The sequence below is a fragment of the Pteronotus mesoamericanus genome, unplaced genomic scaffold, assembly GCF_021234165.1.
Source record: "Pteronotus mesoamericanus isolate MK-2021 breed Mesoamerican mustached bat unplaced genomic scaffold, CSHL_Meso_final contig_164, whole genome shotgun sequence".
Lineage (NCBI taxonomy): Eukaryota > Metazoa > Chordata > Mammalia > Chiroptera > Mormoopidae > Pteronotus > Pteronotus mesoamericanus.
This window is the reverse complement of record NW_026555065.1, coordinates 12161423-12181765: the sequence shown is the minus strand read 5'-3', so window position 1 is coordinate 12181765 and position 20343 is coordinate 12161423. Positions and strand designations below refer to the sequence as shown.

Below are 20343 nucleotides of genomic sequence, written 5' to 3'. Positions count from 1 at the left end.
TATTATTATTTTAACTTGCAGTTAAATATTAAGTTAGGAATCTTTCCAAATGTTGAAATCTATTTGTTCTCTGAATTGCCTATTTATATCCTTCAGTTTTCCATTGCGTTGTTGATTTTTTTATTAGTACTTTACATATTAAGATTTTCTCTCTGCTGACAAAAATTATTTCCTAACTTACAAATATTTTAAAACTTCCTTATAGTATTTTCCATGTAGAGATGTTTTATTTGTATGGATCCAGATTTATCCAATCTTTTATGGTTTTAAATTTGGTGTTTTGCTTGGAACTTCATTTTCCTCTTCAAAATTGTTTTTCCTAACTTTTCTCCATTATTTTATAGTATCATTTTTCACATTTTAACTTGCAACTACTCTGAAATTTACTTGAGTGTAAATGATAAAAATAGTAATCGAGTTTGGAACCTCCCTCCCTCCCCCTGCCGGCCAAGTACCATATGTTCACTTCTCTATGGATCTACCTTTGGACTCTGCTTTGTTTGATATATTTGTCTATATGCCTGTTACAAAGTGTTTAAATTATTGTAATTTTTATTTTTATTAATTTTTTTTGTTTTCTGTGACAGTTGTCCCGATTTCCACCCCCCGTTGCTCTCCCCTGCCCTGCCCACTCTCCCCCATAGCCAATCCCCACCCTGTTGTCCATGTCCATGGGTCATTCATGTCTGTTCCTTGACTAGACCCTTCTCTGATTGCTGTCAGTCCGTTTCTTGTTTCCATGCCCTGGTTCTATTTTGCTCATTTGTCTGTTTTGTTCATTAGATTCCTCTTATAGGTGACAACATATGATATCTGTCTTTTGCCACCTGGCTTATTTCACTTAGTATAATACTCTCCAGTTCCACCTATGCTGTTGTGAAATGGAATTTTTTTTTAATAACTGGGTTTACCTGAAGTCTTCCTCTCCCTTCCTTCCTTCACCTTCTTATTCTTTGTTTATCTGGCCAGTCTTCACAGTTTATTTTTTCATTTAAACTCTAGCATCAGTTTGTCTAGTTATAATTTACAAATACATATAATTTTTCCTTTTACCTGGTACTTACACTTATTTTTCTTGTCTAATTATTTGACTAGTAATTCCAGAACAATACTAAATAACAAAGGCAAATACCAGAAAGTTTAGTAATAAACATTTGCCCAACACCCCATTGTCAACCAAGAGACTGAAAATTATTTTATCCTTGTTCAATCTTCTCACCAGTCTTCCTAATCTCTTTTACACAGATCCTTCACAGTTCTCTGTTTTATCCTGCTACTTGAACAGGAAATGTCCTGCCTTTCTCACCTACAGGATCACCCAGCTTTACCCTCTTACCTTCAATGTCAGAGTCCACATCCCTTATCCATATTTTTAATCCCTTACCTTAAGGCTTCATCTGAGATTTTGCTCCTTTTGGCCTATGAGCATACTCAGTGCTTCACTTTAGGTTGAATGGATGAGTAGCCAGTCTTATAATATTTTTTTTCCTTTCAATTAAAATAGAATACAAGAGAAAGGGGAGGAAGGCATGTGTTTCACATCCAACAAATTGAATTGAAATCTTGGAAATACTATTTCTTTTATGCATCCTGCTTGAGAATTATGATTCTTAAAACTGCAGGTGTATGTCTCTTATCATTACTGAAAATTTCTCAGCTATTTCCTTTTCAAATATTGCCTCTTCCTTTATTTTCTCTAATTTCTCCTCCTAGAATGCTTGTTAGACGTAAGTTGGAGCTTTTATCTTTCCTCTATATCTCTTAGTCTCTTTAATACTAACTCTTCATCTCTCTCTGCTAAATTCTGTGTAATTTCCTCTGACCTAGCTTCTGGTTCATCAATTCTCTCTTCAGCCCTTTCAAACTTGCCATTTAACTTCTGACCACTTAGTTTTGAATATCAATGGCTGTATTTTTCACAGGTGAAGTAATTGCTTTAATTCAAACCAGTGTCATATCTCTAATAATGTCTTTTTTCTTTTCCCAGATGTTTCAGTTACCTTTATGTTTGTAATTACTTTAACCATTTTTATTTTGTGGTATCCATTTAATAAGTATATTACTTGAAGTTCTTCATGCCCAAATACTGCTCTTTATGGTTTATTGGCCCTTACTCATGGTTGGGGAAGGAATGAGTTGTCATTTTAAATTGTGAGTCCGTGCTTAGTAGGGCATTTTCTATAAGAATCCTATAAGGTCTGGGTCAAGATATTCACTCTGAAAAGATTTTGCTTTGCTTCTGCCAAGTAATCCAGATATATCATTAACCACAAATCACTTTGTTATTAAGTCCTTAATCAATTTCTTAGGTTAAACATTCCCAGAAGAAAAAGGTAATATAAACTCAAACCTGTGTAAAAACAGGCTTAGTGTTGTAAATTCTCAGGGGAGACTAAGGCATACTGGACCCAAGCTTTGTGTGTTTGGGAGTAGAGGGTTCTCCATTCCAACACACTACTTCTACCAGATCCAAGGCTTTCTCTCCTAATGGCATATAGTCATTAAAACAAAGCACCTTGATTACTGATGCTGCCAAAAGCAAACCACACTCAGTATCAGGTTGTTGTAAGTTCCCTCTGTGGCTGCCGTTTTGGTTGCTGCTGTCATCTGAGTTGTGGAGGGAGAAGAGGGGTAATCTTAGGGTATTTCCCTTACTTACTTGAGAGGTCAACAGTACATTTAAATAATATGTTCATTATATTTTAGCCAACATTTCCTAAGTGTTTTATAGTGGGAGAATTATTCAGTTATATAGTCACTATTATATAGTCATATTCTCCAAAATAGAGATTTTTCCATTTATACAACACCAAACAAAACATTCCTTATTGAATATTTCTTGAGTAAATTTTAACTATCTTAACATTAACTTCAAAAGATCAGAATGTTTTTCTCAGATTTCCTAATGTCTCATAAGCCAATATGGATTTACAACATGTGAGCCTTTCTAAATGTTTTTGAAGCTGTTTTTAATTTTCAAAGTCTATCCCTCTATCTTTGAGCATTAATAGTGACTCCTATTTTGAAGACTTTTTCAAAAAAAAAAAATCTTGCTGCCTCTTATGTACTTTATTCAATCAGCCAATAACCATTCGAGTAATGTGTACCAGACATGTTTCTGGGTGGTGCAAAACAATTTTGGAGCTTCTATCTTAGTAGGTGGAGACAAACATATATCAAATGGTGATGAATGACATGAAAAGCAAAGCTGGACAACAGGTCAGGAAGTAACAATCTGGTTGGGGCCATGAAGGAGAGCAATTAGTATTTTATATAAACTGGGAAGTAAAGTCCTTTTGGACAAGGAGACATCTGAATAGCTTCAAAAGATGGGAGAGAGAGCCATGGAGATGTATGGAAGACTAGTTTTCCAGACAGAGAGAATGGCAGATATTCCTGAGGCAGCAGCATACTTCATTGCTCCCAAGCCAGTGTACCTGCAGGGCAGTGAGCGAAGGGGACACTGGTAGGAAATAGGGCAGCGTTCCTCCCCCTACACGCTTCCTCCCCATCCAGTCTATTACTATACCCTTCCCAAGGTCTCTTGAATCCATCTCTAAGACTCGATCTCTGTTCAGGCCCTTAACCAGCCTTGTTTAGTTCATCTGACATTGACTTGTGGAATACTTCCCACACTGTAGGTGCTCCACAAATGTTTGTTAACACCATATTTGGTTTACTTTTCCAGAATATGTTGTCTTGGCTGGCCCCTCATTAAGGACCTCATGGATTTGTGTCCCTGAATTTGGTTTCCTTTAGCATTATACCTCTGGTTTGAAACAGTGTGATGGGAAAGAAAGTTATGTTCACACACAAGCTTGAGAGATTAGATCATTATTTTATTATAAGCTCAGTTGGCACAATGTTCACTGAAGATACAATTCACTTTTACACAGGCTTATAAATAGAAAAATACATTGACTCACAAAAATATGGCACTTCAATAACAAATTTAAATAAAGGTTTTACAAAGAGAATACAGGTTATTTCAATAATTAAAGTTGGTTTGTGTATGTGTACTGTATCACATATACACATATAATTGTATACCATGTTTAAGGCAAATGGAATTTGTAGCTACTCATTTGGTTATTGAAAATTGAGAACATTCAAAGTTATCTTTTTAATTACACAAATAGACCATATTAAATGTTCCCTGATATGTAGATGTAAAAACATTATTTACTCTACTGACACTTAATGGCAACTTTAGAAGGCACTACTTGTGATTACAATTCTGCTCCTGCCATACAATTCAAACACGAAGGATGCAATGACTTCTTTAGGATTTTAAAAAGGTTCTCATTTTAAGGACAGAAATACATAACATCTTAGTAAACACAGCTAAGTTTTTAAGGGAGTTGTGGGAAGGCAGTGGCAAAAAACTGGATAGGTACTCAGTAAAAATCTGTTTGAAAATAATCGTGTAAGATCAATTACTTCCCATAATATTTGTGTTTTTCTTATTATACTTCTGCCAAACATTTGCCTCCACAAAATACATTCATTTTTATTCTTTATTAATACCATAATGTATTTCTAAATAGCTATTAACTACTTTGGACATTTTAATCTGTTTTAACAACTTTAGTAAATAAGAATTTTCCCCTTTGACCTTTATAAACTGCCATGAAGCATATTTTAATTTAAAATTGAAGATTTCAACCATCTTCAATTTTGTAGAAAGACATGATGACGATGTAGAAGAAATACATGACCTTGGCAAGACCTAGCAAGTACCGGTGCCCATGATATCAATGAAAAATACAGGCTAGGCTCAGTGGGCTGAGTGCTGGCCTGCGAACCTAAAGGCCACCAGTTTGACTCCCAGTCAGAGCACATGCCTGGGTTGTAGGCCAGGTCCCCAGTTGTGGGGTATTGTGAGAGGCAAATGATGGAAAAATACAGGCTATATAGAACATTTAATTTTTCTTATATTGAGCTAAAGTACAAATGTAACTGCTTAAATATAAACATCTATCTTCCACTAAATAGCAAATAAACAATTTACATAATTAAGAACTAATTCCTTCAATTCCACCAATGTAAAAAGAAAACAATTTGCAAATATCAATAATACAGTTCTTGATGGTAAAGACAGAAGATCAGTAGTTCATGTGCTAATTGAAAGTGCAGTCTGAGGAAGCCAGACAAACATTAAAAATGTGAAGAAAAAGATGCTAAATATTCAGTTATTACAAATAATTTCAGCATGAGCACCAGCTATGTTCAGATGTGGCCAGCATGTAGGTCAAGTATAAATGCACAGATCACAGTGAACTAAAGCCATTAAATCTAGTTCCCTGACCCTTCAATCAACCCTTCAAAGCAATGGGCTTATGGCAGGGAGCCAGAAGCCCCACTCTTCAGTTGCTTATGTTACATTTAAGCCAGCCCTGCCCTCACCCCCAATCCCTTTCCCACCGACAAGAATCACAGTGAGTATGTAATTGGTCGATCCAGTTTATTCAAGGTCAATAGATATGGCCGTAATTTGTCCAATGTTCATTTTAAAGAGAATGCTTACGTAAATTAATATTCAGGGACACTGAACAGATGTTTGTGTATATTTTTGTTTAATATTTAAGCAGTTTAGGTGGCACTTTAAAAGGTTACCTACAGTACAAGTAGGATAGTTTAATTTGGATTAAAGGCTGGTAGTTTCATAATTGCATCTAAGATCTTGACTGTGAGACACTGGGCTGATCTATGTTAAGGCAGGTGATGGTAACTCCAGTCCTTCTTCATAATACATGCACTCCTCTGTGGCTGCAAAATCCTGAATCCTTGAATGATCTACTGCCATAGGCTAAGGATTTATAAGGCACTTTTGGCTATGTGCAATAGTTCTCCTAACTCTCAGGCTGAATCTTAAAGAAATATTTACAAAGCTGCAGCAAATTCATTTTAAAACTGGATGCTTTATTGATTGGTCTAATTGGGATGGTGAGAAGGAGTTTGTACACAATGCCCATTAACCTCGCTCTGTGCCGTGTATCCCCCATAGAGAAGATCACAGGCATGGGCCACTTTAATTATTGCGGAGCTCACTTGACTTTTCAACAGCCACATGCCCCCTTCTGCTTTGCTTCACTTAACTGATCTGTAGAGGGGTGACCATTAGATCGCACCACTCCTTCAGGAATCCAGGACTTGTCCACACACCGTTCCATCCGCTTCATTATCAGGTCCAGGAGCGTCTCGATTGCTTGGCTAATGTTTGTCCCAGTGGCAGCGCTCGTTTCAAAGTAGGGGATTCTGGAAGACAGAGACAACTCGGATAATGACTTGCAGAGGGAAAGAACGGTGAGCTTTGCCCTCGAAAATTCAACTTAGAGGACAAATACGAGCATACAAGACGACAAAAGCATGTTACCACCACACGTCCATTTAAAAAATAAAAAAGACAATAAAATAACGGACACTGCATTCCTAACAGAGACGTAAAACTTCTGAAAGTTTTTATTCCCATTTTGCAGATGATTAAACTGTGGCCTGGGAAGACGAAATAACTTGACCAATTTCATAATGCTAGAAAGGAACAGAACGAGTAGTGGAACCTACAGCTGCTTGATTCCAGTGTGACCAAATTAGCCATAGGCTTCACTGGTTCCAAATGTACATACATTATATGGGGATTTCCAGAACAGATAAATCTCTCTTACTCGCTGCACATGGGGAAATTTTTTTTAAAAAGCTGGCACTAGAGGGAAATCTGTGGTCACTGGTTGTGTTTGCCAAACGCTTTGCTGCTTGTCAACTCCAGGTGGTTTTCCTGGACCACCTACCTGAAGGTACTCTGAGTTCCCCATCTCAGAGTTCCTCCGGGATATATGTCTTCAGTACATCTGCTTTGTTATCCAAAGACCTGCGGTATATGTGTAATTTTTTAAATACCTCACAAAGCTTTATTTCAAAACTATAAGGCTGCTTTTCCCATAATCTCATGATGGCCAGGCCTTATACATTTGAACTAGTCTTTACAACAGGGTTAACTAATACACGGAAATAGTCTTTACAACAGGATTAATCAACTGCCAAATTCTTCCTACTTTTTTAAATAAAATCATGAAAATAGGAATAAAATTGTATTTCCTCAAACTGTTGATTTCATTTCTACCACTTAATAAGGAATCTGACCAAAATGCTCTCAAATGTAAAAACTCCAAAAGAAAAAAATTTTAACACTTCAGGGAGTCCTGCAATTGAATTCAGTAAAGTATTTCTTACATTTATATGAATTTAAAAATCCCCCACTAATACTTTTTTTAAAGAATGTCTTTGTTTTCCTGTGTTCTCCTAGCATGTTAACACTGCACCAGTGGCTCTGATTACAATTCCAGTTACCCTGGTATTATTTCCTGACTAGAGGCAGCTTCCGCATGAGAGCTTTTACAGATTTTTTTAAACCATCTTTGTGCCTTACAGATGCTTTCAGAACTGTTCTCCTTTTTACATCACTAAGAGGCAGGTCAGGGTGTCCATGTGTAGGGATGGAAGGCTATTTCTCCACTGCAATAGTCTTATCTGCACATTTTCTACAGGACTTGCAACTTGACTTCTGCAATTCTCTCCTGTTTTGCTATGGCTTCTAAAAACTGGTTAAGGAACTATGACTTCATATCAGCATTTATCTCTGCATCTGTGTTTCACAAGAGATGGTTACTCCAATGATTCTCTCATGCCTGTACTGACAGTCCTTCATATACTGACTCTAAAATATCTCAATCAGAGAAGGGTCTCTGCCAGGCAAATTACATGGCCTTTGTAGTTTTTCAACCTCCCGCCTGTCTACCACTTCAGCTACTGTCAAATCTTTTTTTCTCCCTCTTTATCGGTTGTCTTATCCACAAAATGAAGATAATACATCTTTTCCATCTTCCCTTCCTGGTCTCATGCAATATTGGATTAGCAAGCATTAAGAGGGCATCCTTTATGGGCACTCACTAAATAATTATTTATCACGTACCCATGATGTTATTGAGCCAAGTCTCAGGGACAGTTTGTGATGTTGCCATTGTTACAGAACTTGAATTTTGGATTAAGAATTCTCAAGGCTTACCTACTTAACATTTTCTTCATTATGCTCTTTCCCAGCTATACCCATGAAATATCATTTAATGTCTACAGAGCATTACTTAGACCTAAGGAGAAGGCTCGATCACTCTGTTGCCAATTAGAAATAAACTGTTTCATGGGAAAGCAACTGGAAAATGAATCTCTCCCTCCAAGAATAATGGGCTGAAATTGAAAGTACAAAATAAAAGTAGTCAAATAGTAAACTTTCTTGTAAGTACTAATCGTAATAATGTGCATCTAATTTTTTAAATTTCCACAAATTCAATTATAAATGTCTTTACAACTCTAGAGTCCTCAAACTCACTGAATACCTCAACTGACTCTCCACTAAGCTCTTTCAGCTTTCCATAGTTTCTTCCCTTTTGGCTCCTGAAAATTACCTCATAGTCATTGTTAAGGCATAAATGAGAAAACATGGTTAGAAATACTATACACGGAAATTACAGACAATTTAGACAATGGTCAAGAGCCATAACCTCTAGAACCAGGCTTCCTGGATGCAAATCTAGTGCTTGTTATCAATCTCTAACACTGGCAAACTATTCATCTCAGCTGCTTCATCCGGAAAGTAGATAATATCAGGATCTTCTTATAAGGATAAAGTAAGTTGACATTTAAAGCACTCAGACTGAAATCTGACATGTAGGAAATGTGTCATTTTTTGACAAACATGTTATTGATAAGTATTTCTTACTTCCAACACAGAAATGGGTTGGGTGCATAAGTTTGGTTGTGATTCCATTGTTTAAAACTCAGAACACATAGAAATGCTGTCACTGAATCATGAAAAGTCATAGCTCGAAGAGCTATGGCAACATTATAAACATTAAATTCCCAGACTAGGCCACTAGTGTTGATTTAATCCGCAACGTAGCTGATCGACAGTACCGCCCTAAGGTTTGATTCCTGGGACCATGCCTCCCTGCACCAGAGATCGCTCACACAGACCAACCTGTCCCAGTTAAAGCGCTTCATGCTCCAAGGCACTCACCTCCCTTCACTCCTAACTGAGCCCCTCATTCCCCCAAGTGATCACCACTAAATGCTGACAGAAAATGGATCTTACTTTACCGATTAATACTCAAGTAGAAATGACTTGATGTCTCAAGCAGAGTTATGAGCTACTGTCTAATGTTTACTAATTTAAGCAAACACTTAATTGGTGGTATTTCAGGGTATATGAGCTAAGATGGATATTTTAAGTCGCTCATATTAAAAGATGTACAATAGTAACAAGATGTAGTTTACATTTATAACTCCAAGTTCAGGTAACAAACTTATATCCTTCCATTAAAAGTACATTTTTCTGCCATTTGTGAACCTCCAGATCATGTGACCAGGAGTCAGGTTAACAACCTTAAAATCTTTTGCCTGATCATTCAGAGTCTTCCAAGCATTTAGGGCAATACAGGGTTTGTTTCTACAAGAATAAAACGCTAGAGCTCACTCCCTTCCCCGCTCAGCTCTTTGCCCTGACCGACAAAAGTGAACTAGATGAGATCCACAGAGCACACCCTGAAGTAAGACTTTCCTTCCATAATAAAATGATGTTCTAGAGATAGAAATGTGCCTGTGTTCACATTTGAAAATTGGACTGCTCGGCTTGTCTTGTCTTGAGGGCATAGAAAGTCTAGGGGATGAGTTAGTAATACTTTTATGTTCATATCTTCTTGATGTTCACTTTTAGAAGGCATTTCTAAATTGACTTCTAAAAATTGGGGAACTTCATCTCAACACTTCTCTGCACCTGTGTAAAGAGGAGCAACCGTGGTTCACAGGGTTGCGCTGAGGAGGAAATGCGATAATACACCTAAAGGGCTTAACACAACCCTAGCATCCAGCAAGTGTTCAATAAAAGTTCATCTAATGAGGTTTTCTGTAACAATAATACTCTGGGTTTTTTCCCCCAAAATATCCTAGGTAAAAGTTTAGTAAACTTAGTTTAAATTCAAGAGGATCAATTATAATTTTTTTAACCATAGAAAGAGTGGTATTGTTCCTTCTCTCCACATGGTGGTGCTAATGTAGCATTACCAGGGAGCAGTGTGTGCAAACCTTTGAAAAAAGTCCTGTGCCACTAATGGTGATATCAATCTGTAAATGACCACGTAATGGCCAGCTGGAACACGTGCAGGACACCAATCTGGTGTGCTTTCAAAAATAGATTAATCACAAATTTAAAAATAAAATAAAATGAACAAAATGACAAACAGCTTCCAATCAGTGAGGGGGCGTTATCATTTGCAGTTTTTCCCTAAGATGGCTATAAATCCAGCCCATGCCATAGATCGGGATTCACATCCAGCTTGTTGCTTTTCTATTATCTATTTCTAAAAAACTAGAAGATTCACAGTCCCAGTTAGTATTTGTTAGGAATAAAAGCATTGTATTTAAGAATTTTCCCAAATGGTTCTAAACATTTGGCTTACATGTGGGTCAGAAATTATGGAGAAATTTTTCACTGAAGTAGGAAATGAGTCTCACTCCTTTTCATAGCCTGTTGAGTGCCTAATGAACACAATATTACAGTAAAGCAGTGGTTTGCAACCTTTTTCATTTCATGGTGCACATAAACTAATTACTAAAATTCTGTGGCACAGAAAAAATACATTTTTTGCCTATCTGACAAAAAACAGGTATCATTTTGATTTATTGACAAAAATAATAATAATAGTAATTACCAACCCTTTTTGCTTCAAAGTGACTTTTTAAAAAAATCACATGCCTATATTTGTATATACGGATTTCTGTACCAAGAGTTAACCAATCAGATGCAACCTTATCATGCTACATGACCAATAAGATGCAACTCTATTATATGACCTATATATTGATGGTTCAAGGCAGGGCATTCACATTGGAAGGCTATTATTATGCTGGCTGTGGTCATTTTATTTTAATTTGACAATCTAAGGGAAAACACTTTAGGTGCAACCATTTTTACTCACAAAGTCCTTGCCTGCCCATTGTGGCTGGTGCTCCCCCAGTACCAATCCCAGCATCCCTACCCAGTCTGTATCACAGGTGATGCACTAAACTGTGGGAGGAAACAAAAACCCTTTTTCTCTTTATTGTAGATTTTCCAATGAGAAATAATTGAGCATGTTATCCTCACCCATGCATGGCACAAGTAAACAACTACTTCATATTCTGTGCATAAGTGATTCCATCCAGCTATCCTGTCAAGGAAACTATCTCCCAGCATGCAACCTGAAAGCAACTTAGCACCTACACCAGTGGGTCTCAAAGTGCTGTCCTCAACTGCCAGCAACAATATCTGGAAATCAATTAGAATTGTAAATTTGGGGGCTTCAACCCATACCTACTGAATCAGAAACTGGGGCTCAGCGTTGAGGTATTCTGAAACGCTCTAAAGCCTCAGATCCAACAGTACCACCTACAAAAGAAGTGTTGGCAATACTTTCTGCTCTCTGTTAATACATTTGTAGCTATTCTCAAAAGTGTTTTGGCAACAATGTAAATTATAACAGTTTTTACTGGCAGGACTACAAATTTGAACAAACTTCTGTTTTGTTCTCTTCTGACTTCGCTGACAATATTCAGTATAACACACTGAAAAGTATTATTTTGTACTTATTCTAGAAAAACTTATTGGTTTACCAATAAATCACCTTGTTGTGTTAGGAGTCAACGTAAGAACATCATGTTACAATTTAAGTCTTACAGCAAAAAAGATTTTCTAGAGAATGAGAGGTAAATGGATTCTTAGTCTACTAAAAATAAATTTTCTGATATTCATCATCATACATCCAATTTGCTCTTTCCATTTTGGGCTGCTGAATGAAGGTCTCATTCACTGATTTACTTGTCCTAGCACATATCAATTTATTTCCATATTTGCACTGTAAAATGTTCTTTATGAGGTTTGCAAAGTTTTTCTGAGACATAGTCTGTCATTCCCTGAATGTACATATATTTAAGAAAATCACCTGTGAACCAATGGTCCATTTTTATGAATTGAGGATAGGAGGTTGCAAAATAACAACAAAAATGCAAACTTATCAGACAGCACAGAAATGATATAAAGATATGCCATACACCATACATAGTGTTTTCTGACAGCACATAAACCAAGTGACCAGCATAGCCCTTTAGTGCATGTGCAACCAATGAAAATAGTATGATTATTAAGAATGAAAAGATTTCTGTAAAAATAATCATTAAATTTCCATGTCAAATGTGGTATAAGCAGTAAACCAAATTGCTCCATCATATTTTCCTCTGAGACTACCAAACAGCCTATAGTACTATACTTTATACTTCCTTAATCTTAAGAGAATTATTTCCATCCCTTTTCATTCTTCTCCAATAGTTTCAATTATTTTATCTGCTAATCCTATATCTCCTCATTTTAATTCAATCCAGAAACTTCAGCTTGAGCCTCTCTCTTTAAAGTACTCCCCAAACCTGTGATCTGAGCACAGGTGAGACAATCCTGTATCCACAGATTCCCATAGAGTCAGAAGGCAACTGCAGGCTCTTTGATACTAGGCAGGAAGTAATAATATGAGGACCAAGGCAACAAGCAAAGGGCTGAAGAAGCCCAGAGGAGGAAGAAGTCAATCCTGACTGTGCCTCAATACTTGAGAAATACTTGTTTGATCTAGCTAACTCCACTGGCTGCCCTATTTTTCGTTTTTTGACCTTTACTAACTCACTTCTCAAAAGCATGGTCCAGGTTCGTGGTTTCCATTGCTTCATCACTGACTTCCTCCTTACCCCCTTGCGACACAGCTCCCAGCTTCAATACTTCAGTATTCTCCGTGGTATTTGATCCCTGCCACTAATTACAGGAGGGCCTCTCAAGAGGGGAGGGGGCCTATATGAGTTGCCTGTGGGTCTTTGGCACCTCAGACAGAGGTTCTCAACCACTGTGCATGAAAATTATGTAAAGAGTTTTGGAGAGACACCCATGCCCAGGCCCCCATCGATGATGGCTTTGAAATATGTCAACCTTGCTAGGTTGAACAACATTTCCCAGAATTTCTTTCCACTTGGGTAACCTCAGAGAGATCCGGGAGATGGAACTGAAGCTGATGCTCTTCTGTAGCTCTCATACACTGTCACTTATCCACTGGTTCATCTTGGCATAAGCCTGCAGCCACACCAGCAGCTGCCCCACCTTCTGTAGGTCCTCCTTCAGTTTCTCCAACTCCTGGGCCAGGGGTGTTCATTCAGCTCTGTAAGAAGAGTCCTCACTGCTGCAGGACACCCACGCCATTCAGGTCAGATGTAGCCATGACTGACACAGGGTTTTGTCTCTTGGCGCGGGTCCTGGCTGCTTCTTGCTCTCCTCTCTTTAAATCTATCTGCACTTCCTGACTGCCTGTCCTGTGGACTTCAAGCTTCAGCATCAGACTCAACGCCTTACAGAGGCTGCCTACCCAGCTCCCACAACAGCATAAAATCTAATCGCTTTATATGCAAGTATGTATTTAACTGAACTGTGCCTGATAAACCATGCCAGTTCAATATGTCAATATGTCAGAAGCTCAGAGGTGAGGCCCGAACATGAGTATTTGTTAAAAGCTTCCCAGGTGCTTCTAACATGGTTCGACACCACCTACCCTAGGGTGAAAACCTCCACGTCTTATTGCGCATCCTTACCAGAGTAAGACAGCATGATTGGTGGGAATGAGCCCCCTGCCCCATGAGCTGGACTTGAGAAAGATTTAAATCCTGTATTGCCCTGCCTGACGTATTTTCTCTGATTTAGTCCTTTTTATTTTCTACAAATCCAGCCCCTACCCACTTCGCAGATCACTGCAGTCTCCATTTCCAGTCTTTCCTCCTTCCATTTCATTCCAACCACAGCCCCCAGGCTGATCTGAAAAATACTACTCATAACATCCCTCTGTGTCCAAAGGCTTTCAGCAACTCCCTGCTTTCTGAACCCCCCTCAGCCCAAGAAAGAGCCAAGTAGAGGTCCTGCAATGAAAAGGGACAGGGCCTCCACTGGCTCCTTGGAATCTAACAGCCAAGGCCCTAGCCAGGTAACAGCCTTTACATTCCATGCTGCTCCTCAGCCCCACCTGAAACCTCCTGCTTATATTAAGGTACTTCATACAAACACATTTGAATTCTCATTGTAACACAGGTAGAAAGTAAAGTACAAATTCCTAAATTCCTCCGTAGAGGTGCCCTTGACATGTCAATAAAAAGTGGCTGACTCCTCCTTTCATGTCCAATTAATGTTGCTGCTACTATGATCCTCTTCCCAGAGTTCAAGGACAAAGACAGGATTTAGTTGATTTTCCACCACAAAAACACAATCTGAACTGAAAGGGATCTTCACACTCCTCTCCCAGCATAGACATTTCAAAGCCAGTAAGGCCCTCTCGTACGGTGGAGTTCTCTACAGCAGCATATATGCTGGCTGTGAAATTTCCTTGCAGAACGTACAGGATTTCCTTGTCCCAGGGGTCTTCTACTTGCATCTTATAAAGGAGGCCTTACAAAATTAGGACATTTGCTCTCACAGCTCTCTTTCTGTGGACACCAAGAAGTTGAGAAAATACAACTGAAGAACAGAACGAAGGCCCACCCCCGATGCATTTTCTATGGATCTCACTATTACGTGATATTAAAATACAAAGTAGATATTTGGCACCTCCCAAGGCCTATGTCTGAGCGTTTTGGTTTTATTTTTTTGCTTTTATCTTTTTTGTCCTCTATCCATGTACTAATGTTTACATTGAAAACGTTTCCTCTAGATTTCTCCACAAAAATACTCACCCATATTTCTCTGCAAGTCCTATGGCTTCCTCTTCTTTCACTACTCTCTGGTCTTCCAGATCACTCTTATTTCCACATAACACAATATCTGGGTTTTCACAATATGCATGCATTTGTAGCTGGCCTGTTAATATAAGAAGATAAGAAAATTACAGGCAAACAATAATACAAGTATATGATCGATAAAGAATACAAGCAAAAATGTTGTGAAAACTGTAAATGGAAATACAGATAAAAGGAACTGATATAGTGCTTCCAAAGCATCAGTACCCTGATCTATAAAACTGAATGGGTGAGGCAGAGATGTAAAATTACTCCTGCTGTTGAGCACATACTCCAGCTTATGTATACCAGAGGGAAATGGGAAAATGTGTTAAACCTCCAAAAGTGTGCATGTGCACACACACGTGCAACAGGTGGCCGTCTTTTTTATGAAGGCCATTTGAAAAAAAAAATGGAGGATTTCCTAGTGCTTATAGCTAACTTTAAAACTTTGTTGTATATTTTCTCTGCATAGCAATCACAATTTTGAAAGAGTTGTCTTCCTATAAGCTAACCTATTTCTATCTGAAACATTTTTCATATTATTCTATTACTTTAAAGCAAAATAAATTCATTTAAAACAAGATACAGGATTCAATGAAGAGAGAAAATCCATAATAAACAGTCAATGGTTTCATCACCAGAAACAAGAAAAAGCAGGAGATTCCAATTCTTATTCCAAAGCCCTTTATTTCTTTTCACCTGAAAATCTGTAGATATAATTTTCAAAACCAATTAAATCAAACAAAAGAGCCTCATTAAGATAAAGAGTTTAATCTTCCAAAGATGGAAAATAAAGTATTTTTTATTACTTATCACACCCCATAATGAAAATAAAGCAGTCCAAACTTTCACAAAGTTTATGGCCTAATTTATTTTTTATCGTGGTTAACCAGAAAAGTGTTGATGTTTTAGTTCCTCATTATGAAGTCAAGTTCATTTTATCTTATCAAGAGAAAGTCACCTTGGCGAGCATTTACTGAGTGTCAACCTCGGACTGATAACTGGTGTAGAATTTCAAAACAATGACCTTTGCCCTCAAGGGACAACCAAGGAAACAAGAAATATAGGGCGAGACCAAATTGTGTAATTTCCAAGACCAGCAGTGCCCTTTCTTTCCTCAGCTGTTATATATGCTGTCCTCACATGTTACCCTTGAATACCCAACCACAACCTTCCTTCAGGGACTGCCCACGCTTCCTTTAAGACTTGCTTCTCAGTCACCTCTACTGTGAAACCTCCCTGGTCTCCAGAATGGCTCTGTGCTCTGTGAACACCTTATATGTCCACTGGTATGGTTCTAAGTGTGAACTCAGAATCCAACGTGTCTAAAGTTGAATCCTAGCTCTGCCATTTACTAGCTGTTATACTTATCACCCTGGTATACTTATTTGACTGCTCTGTGCCTCAGTTTTCTCATAAGTAAGTGCCGATAATAAGGGTACTTCATAGGGTTAAAGTGAGGAGCGAATGAGTTAATTCAGTGATCTTTCAGGTAAGATCTATGGATCAGCAGCCTAAGAAATTATTAGAAATATAAGTTATCAGGTCCCAATGCTGATATCCTGAATCAGACAGGGCCCAGAATCTGTATTTTAACAAGCCTTCTTGGTGGTCCAGACACACACTCACATTTGAGAACCACTGAGTTAACATCTTAAAGCATTTTGAAGTGCTACGTACAAGGGAAAGAAAGAGAAGGATGAGGAGAAGGGCTAGGTAAATATTACTACTAATAATGTTTAATAATGTTTATTTCAGTCAAGATAGCATCACAGGTAAACACAGCTAACCTCCTCATACAACCACATCAAAATTACAATGAAACTATAGAACAACCATCATTAAGAAGCATCAGAAACTGAATTAAATGAAAGCCTGACAACTATGGAATTAAAGAAACTATATCCATCCAAACGAGTAGAAGTAGAGACATGGAATGGGTTGTCCCATATCCATGTGTTCTGGATAAAAATGCAGGAGAAATATCTTGGCAGTGATGAGTCCCAGCCCCACACCAGGCCCCCTAGCCCAGGAATCCAGGGCCAGGAAGATAAGTACCCAAAACTACTGGCTAAAAAAATACCAGTGGGGATTAACTACTGGCTAAAAAAATACCAGTGGGGATTAAATACTGGTGGAAGAAACTTATGGAGTCCCAAGCAGTTCCTCTTAAATAACTGACACACAGGCTTACTCAGATTCACTCCCTCTGAGCTCCAGCACTGGGGTAGCTGCTTAAAAGGCACCAGTGGCATACAGGGAGGAATTGAGGTGTCTGATATCAAGGTGAGAGCTGGGGGACAGCTTTCTCCCAGACAGAAAAGCAGGCAGAGCCCATTGTCCCCTTTCTGAATCCTCCCCTACACAGAGCCACAGAGCCAGCAGAGAGGATCCATATTTGAGACTCCATCAATTTAACACTGTTTGCCCTGCCCTGAAGATCCCCTGAGGCTCATTTCCACCCACCTTATGGGCCCACCCAAGCTGTTAACCATGTGAATGGCTGGTCTTGGTTCATGCTTCACAGCTTCCTAAATCCTCTCAAACAAGAACAGCCCACCTCAGCAAGCCCCCAGCCCCTGTACCTCTTGGTAAGTGGCCCCAGGCATGGCACTAGCAGCAGCCAGCCTAAGTTCACTGCTTGGCTTCACCTGGGAATCTCCAACCCAGCAAAAGTACCAGCCATCTCAGATTGATTTATAGCTCAGGCAGGGTGGCCCTGAGAAGAATACATGTCAGGCCTGCACCACCAGGGGAACACCAGAGCCTACACTCCTAATAGAAAGCAAGAGACCCTGTGCCTGCACAACTGATTCTCCATGAAGAGCAGAGTTTGGTGATCAGTGGTCACAGCAAATCCTTGCAGCTGACTTCACTGGGTAAATTCCTCCATTTTACCTGCCAACAGCAATCAAGGCTCAGCTACAGTAGGAGGATATGCTTAGCCCAAACAAAGAGTGCAACTCGAGTACCCAGCTTGGGTGACAGGGGAGGCTGTGCCACTGGACCTTACAGGACACCTACTACATTAGGCCACAATACCAAGACAGGGAGTTAAAGCAGCTCTACTTAATACATAGAAACAAACACAGGGAGGCTGCCAAAATGAGCAGACAAAGAAACATCACCCAAATGAAAGAACAGATCAAAACTCCAGAAAAAGAACTAAACTAAATGGAGATAAGCAACCTCTCAGATGCAGAGTTCAGAACATTGGATATAAGGACACTCAAGGAACTTAGTGCGGACCTCAACAGTATAAAAAAAAGATGTAGTCCAAAACTAAGGATACACTAATGAAAACAAAGAACAATTTACAGGGGAACAATGGGAGAGTGGGTGAAGCTGAGAAACAAAATCAATGATTTGGAAAATAAGGAAGCAAAAAACAACCAACTAGAACAAGAAGAAAAAAAGAATCCAAAAAAATGAGGCTAGTGTAGGCATCCTCTGGGACAACTTCAAGTGTTCCAACATTCACATCACACGGATGCCAGAAAAAGAACAGAAAGAGCAAGAAATTGGGACTCTATTTGAAAGAATAATGAAAGAAAAGTTCCCTACTTTAGTGAAAGAAATAGACAAGCAAGTCCAGGAAGCACAGAGAGTCCCAAACAATATGGGTGAAAGAGGCCCATTCCAAGACACATCATATTTAAAATGTCAAAGGTTACAAATAAAGAGAGAATCTTAAGAGCAGCAAGAGAAAAGAAGTTAGTTATCTACAGAGGAGTTCCCATAAGACTGTCAGCTGATTTCTCAAAAGAAACTTCACAGGCTAGAAGGGGTTGGCAAGAAATATTCAGTCATGAAAAGCAGGAACCTACATCCACAATTGCTCTACCCAGCAAAGTTATCACTTAGAATGGAAGGGCTGATAAAGAGCTTTGCAGAAAGAAAAAAACTAAAGGAGTTAATCATCACCAAACCATTACCATATGAAATGTTAAAGGGACTTATCTGATAAAAAGGAAGATCAAAACTGTGAAAAATAAAATGGCAATAAGTACATATCTATCAACAACTGAATCTAAAGCACAAACTAAGCAAACAAGAACAGATACAAAATCATGGATACAGAGAGCATTTTGATCATGGCCAGATAAGAGGATGGTGTGGGGAATGGGTGAAGAGGTGAGGGGTATAAGAAGTACAAATAGGTAGTTATAGAACAGCTATGAGGGTATAAATTACAGTATAAGAAATGGAGTAGCCAAAGAACTCATGTGCATGACCCATGGACATGAACAATGGGGTGACGATTACCTGAAGGAGTGGGGGGTGCTGGATGGAGGGGGACAAAGGGAGAAAACTTGTAAGAGAATAACATATAAGCTATAATTAATGATAATATTATTTAGGGACTTCAGGTCAAGATAGAGGCATAGGTAAACACAGCTCACCTCCTCACACAACCACAGCAAAAATTACAACTAGACTAAAAACAACTATTACCCAGAATCATCAGATTGTCAAACTTTATGGAAGTCCAACAACCAAGGGATTAAATTCACATTCATCCAGACAGGTAGGAGGGGCAAGGAGATGAGTGGAGAGATGCAGAGATGTGGAATGAGTGGTACCACACCCACATGTGGTGGATAAAAATTGGGAGCGATACCTCAGGAGCAAGGGATCCCAGTTCCACAGCAGGCCACTCAGCCCAGGGTTCCAGTATCAGGAAGACAAGTTGCTATACCTTCTGGCCATAAAAACCAGTGGTGAATGGGAAAGCAAAAGAAACTGCAGGATTCTTCAGAGGCTTCTCTTACAAGGACCGCAATGTACTTGGGATGTATGCAGACTCACTCCCTCTGTTGCTAGCACCAGAGCAGCTGCTGGAAGAGCAGCAGTGGCATATAGGGAGAAAGCGAAGTGTCTGGCATCAGAGTGCCAGGGGGCAGCTTCCTCCTGGACAAAACTCCAGATGCCAGGAAGCAGCATTGTCCTCTTTCTGAGCCCACCCCCACATAGAGACACAGGGTGGTGACCGCATATTGGAGACTCCATCAACCTGGTTCACATAGGTTGTCCCATGCAAGCAATTACCTAATACTCCACCCTATCCAACTTACTGATGAGCTTTCTACATTAGGCCATGCTACTAAGACAGGGAGTCAAAGCAGCTCCACCTAATACATAGAAACAAACACAAGGAAGCTGCCAAAATCAGGAGACAAAAAAATATACCCCAAATGAAAGAACAGATAAAAACTCCAGAGAAACAACTAAATAAAATGGAGATGAGCAATCTATCAGACACCGATTTCAAAACACTGGTTATAGGATGCTCAAGGAATTCACTGGGTACTTCAACGGCATAAAAAAAGACCCTGGCAGAAATGAAGGTTACACTAAGTGAAATAAAGAACAATTTACAGAGAATCAATAGTAGAGTAGATAGAGCCTAGAATCAAATCAATGACTTGGAACATAAGGAAGAATAAAACATTCAATCAGAAG

General features: G+C 38.9%; 1 protein-coding gene across 2 annotated transcripts in view; it reads right to left on the bottom strand.

Moving 5' to 3' along the window:
- Positions 1–3854: 3854 nt before the first annotated feature.
- The window catches only part of RAB27A (RAB27A, member RAS oncogene family), an 86424-nt gene continuing 69935 nt past the window's right edge, over positions 3855–20343 (bottom strand). For both annotated transcript variants that reach the window (XM_054565401.1, XM_054565400.1), the window contains exons 6-7: positions 14836–14959; positions 3855–6258 (exon numbers count right to left, since the gene is read on the bottom strand). In XM_054565401.1, coding sequence (XP_054421376.1) covers positions 6060–6258; positions 14836–14959 — 323 coding nt within the window. In that variant the 3' untranslated portion in view covers positions 3855–6059. The remainder of the gene's footprint in view (positions 6259–14835; positions 14960–20343) is intronic.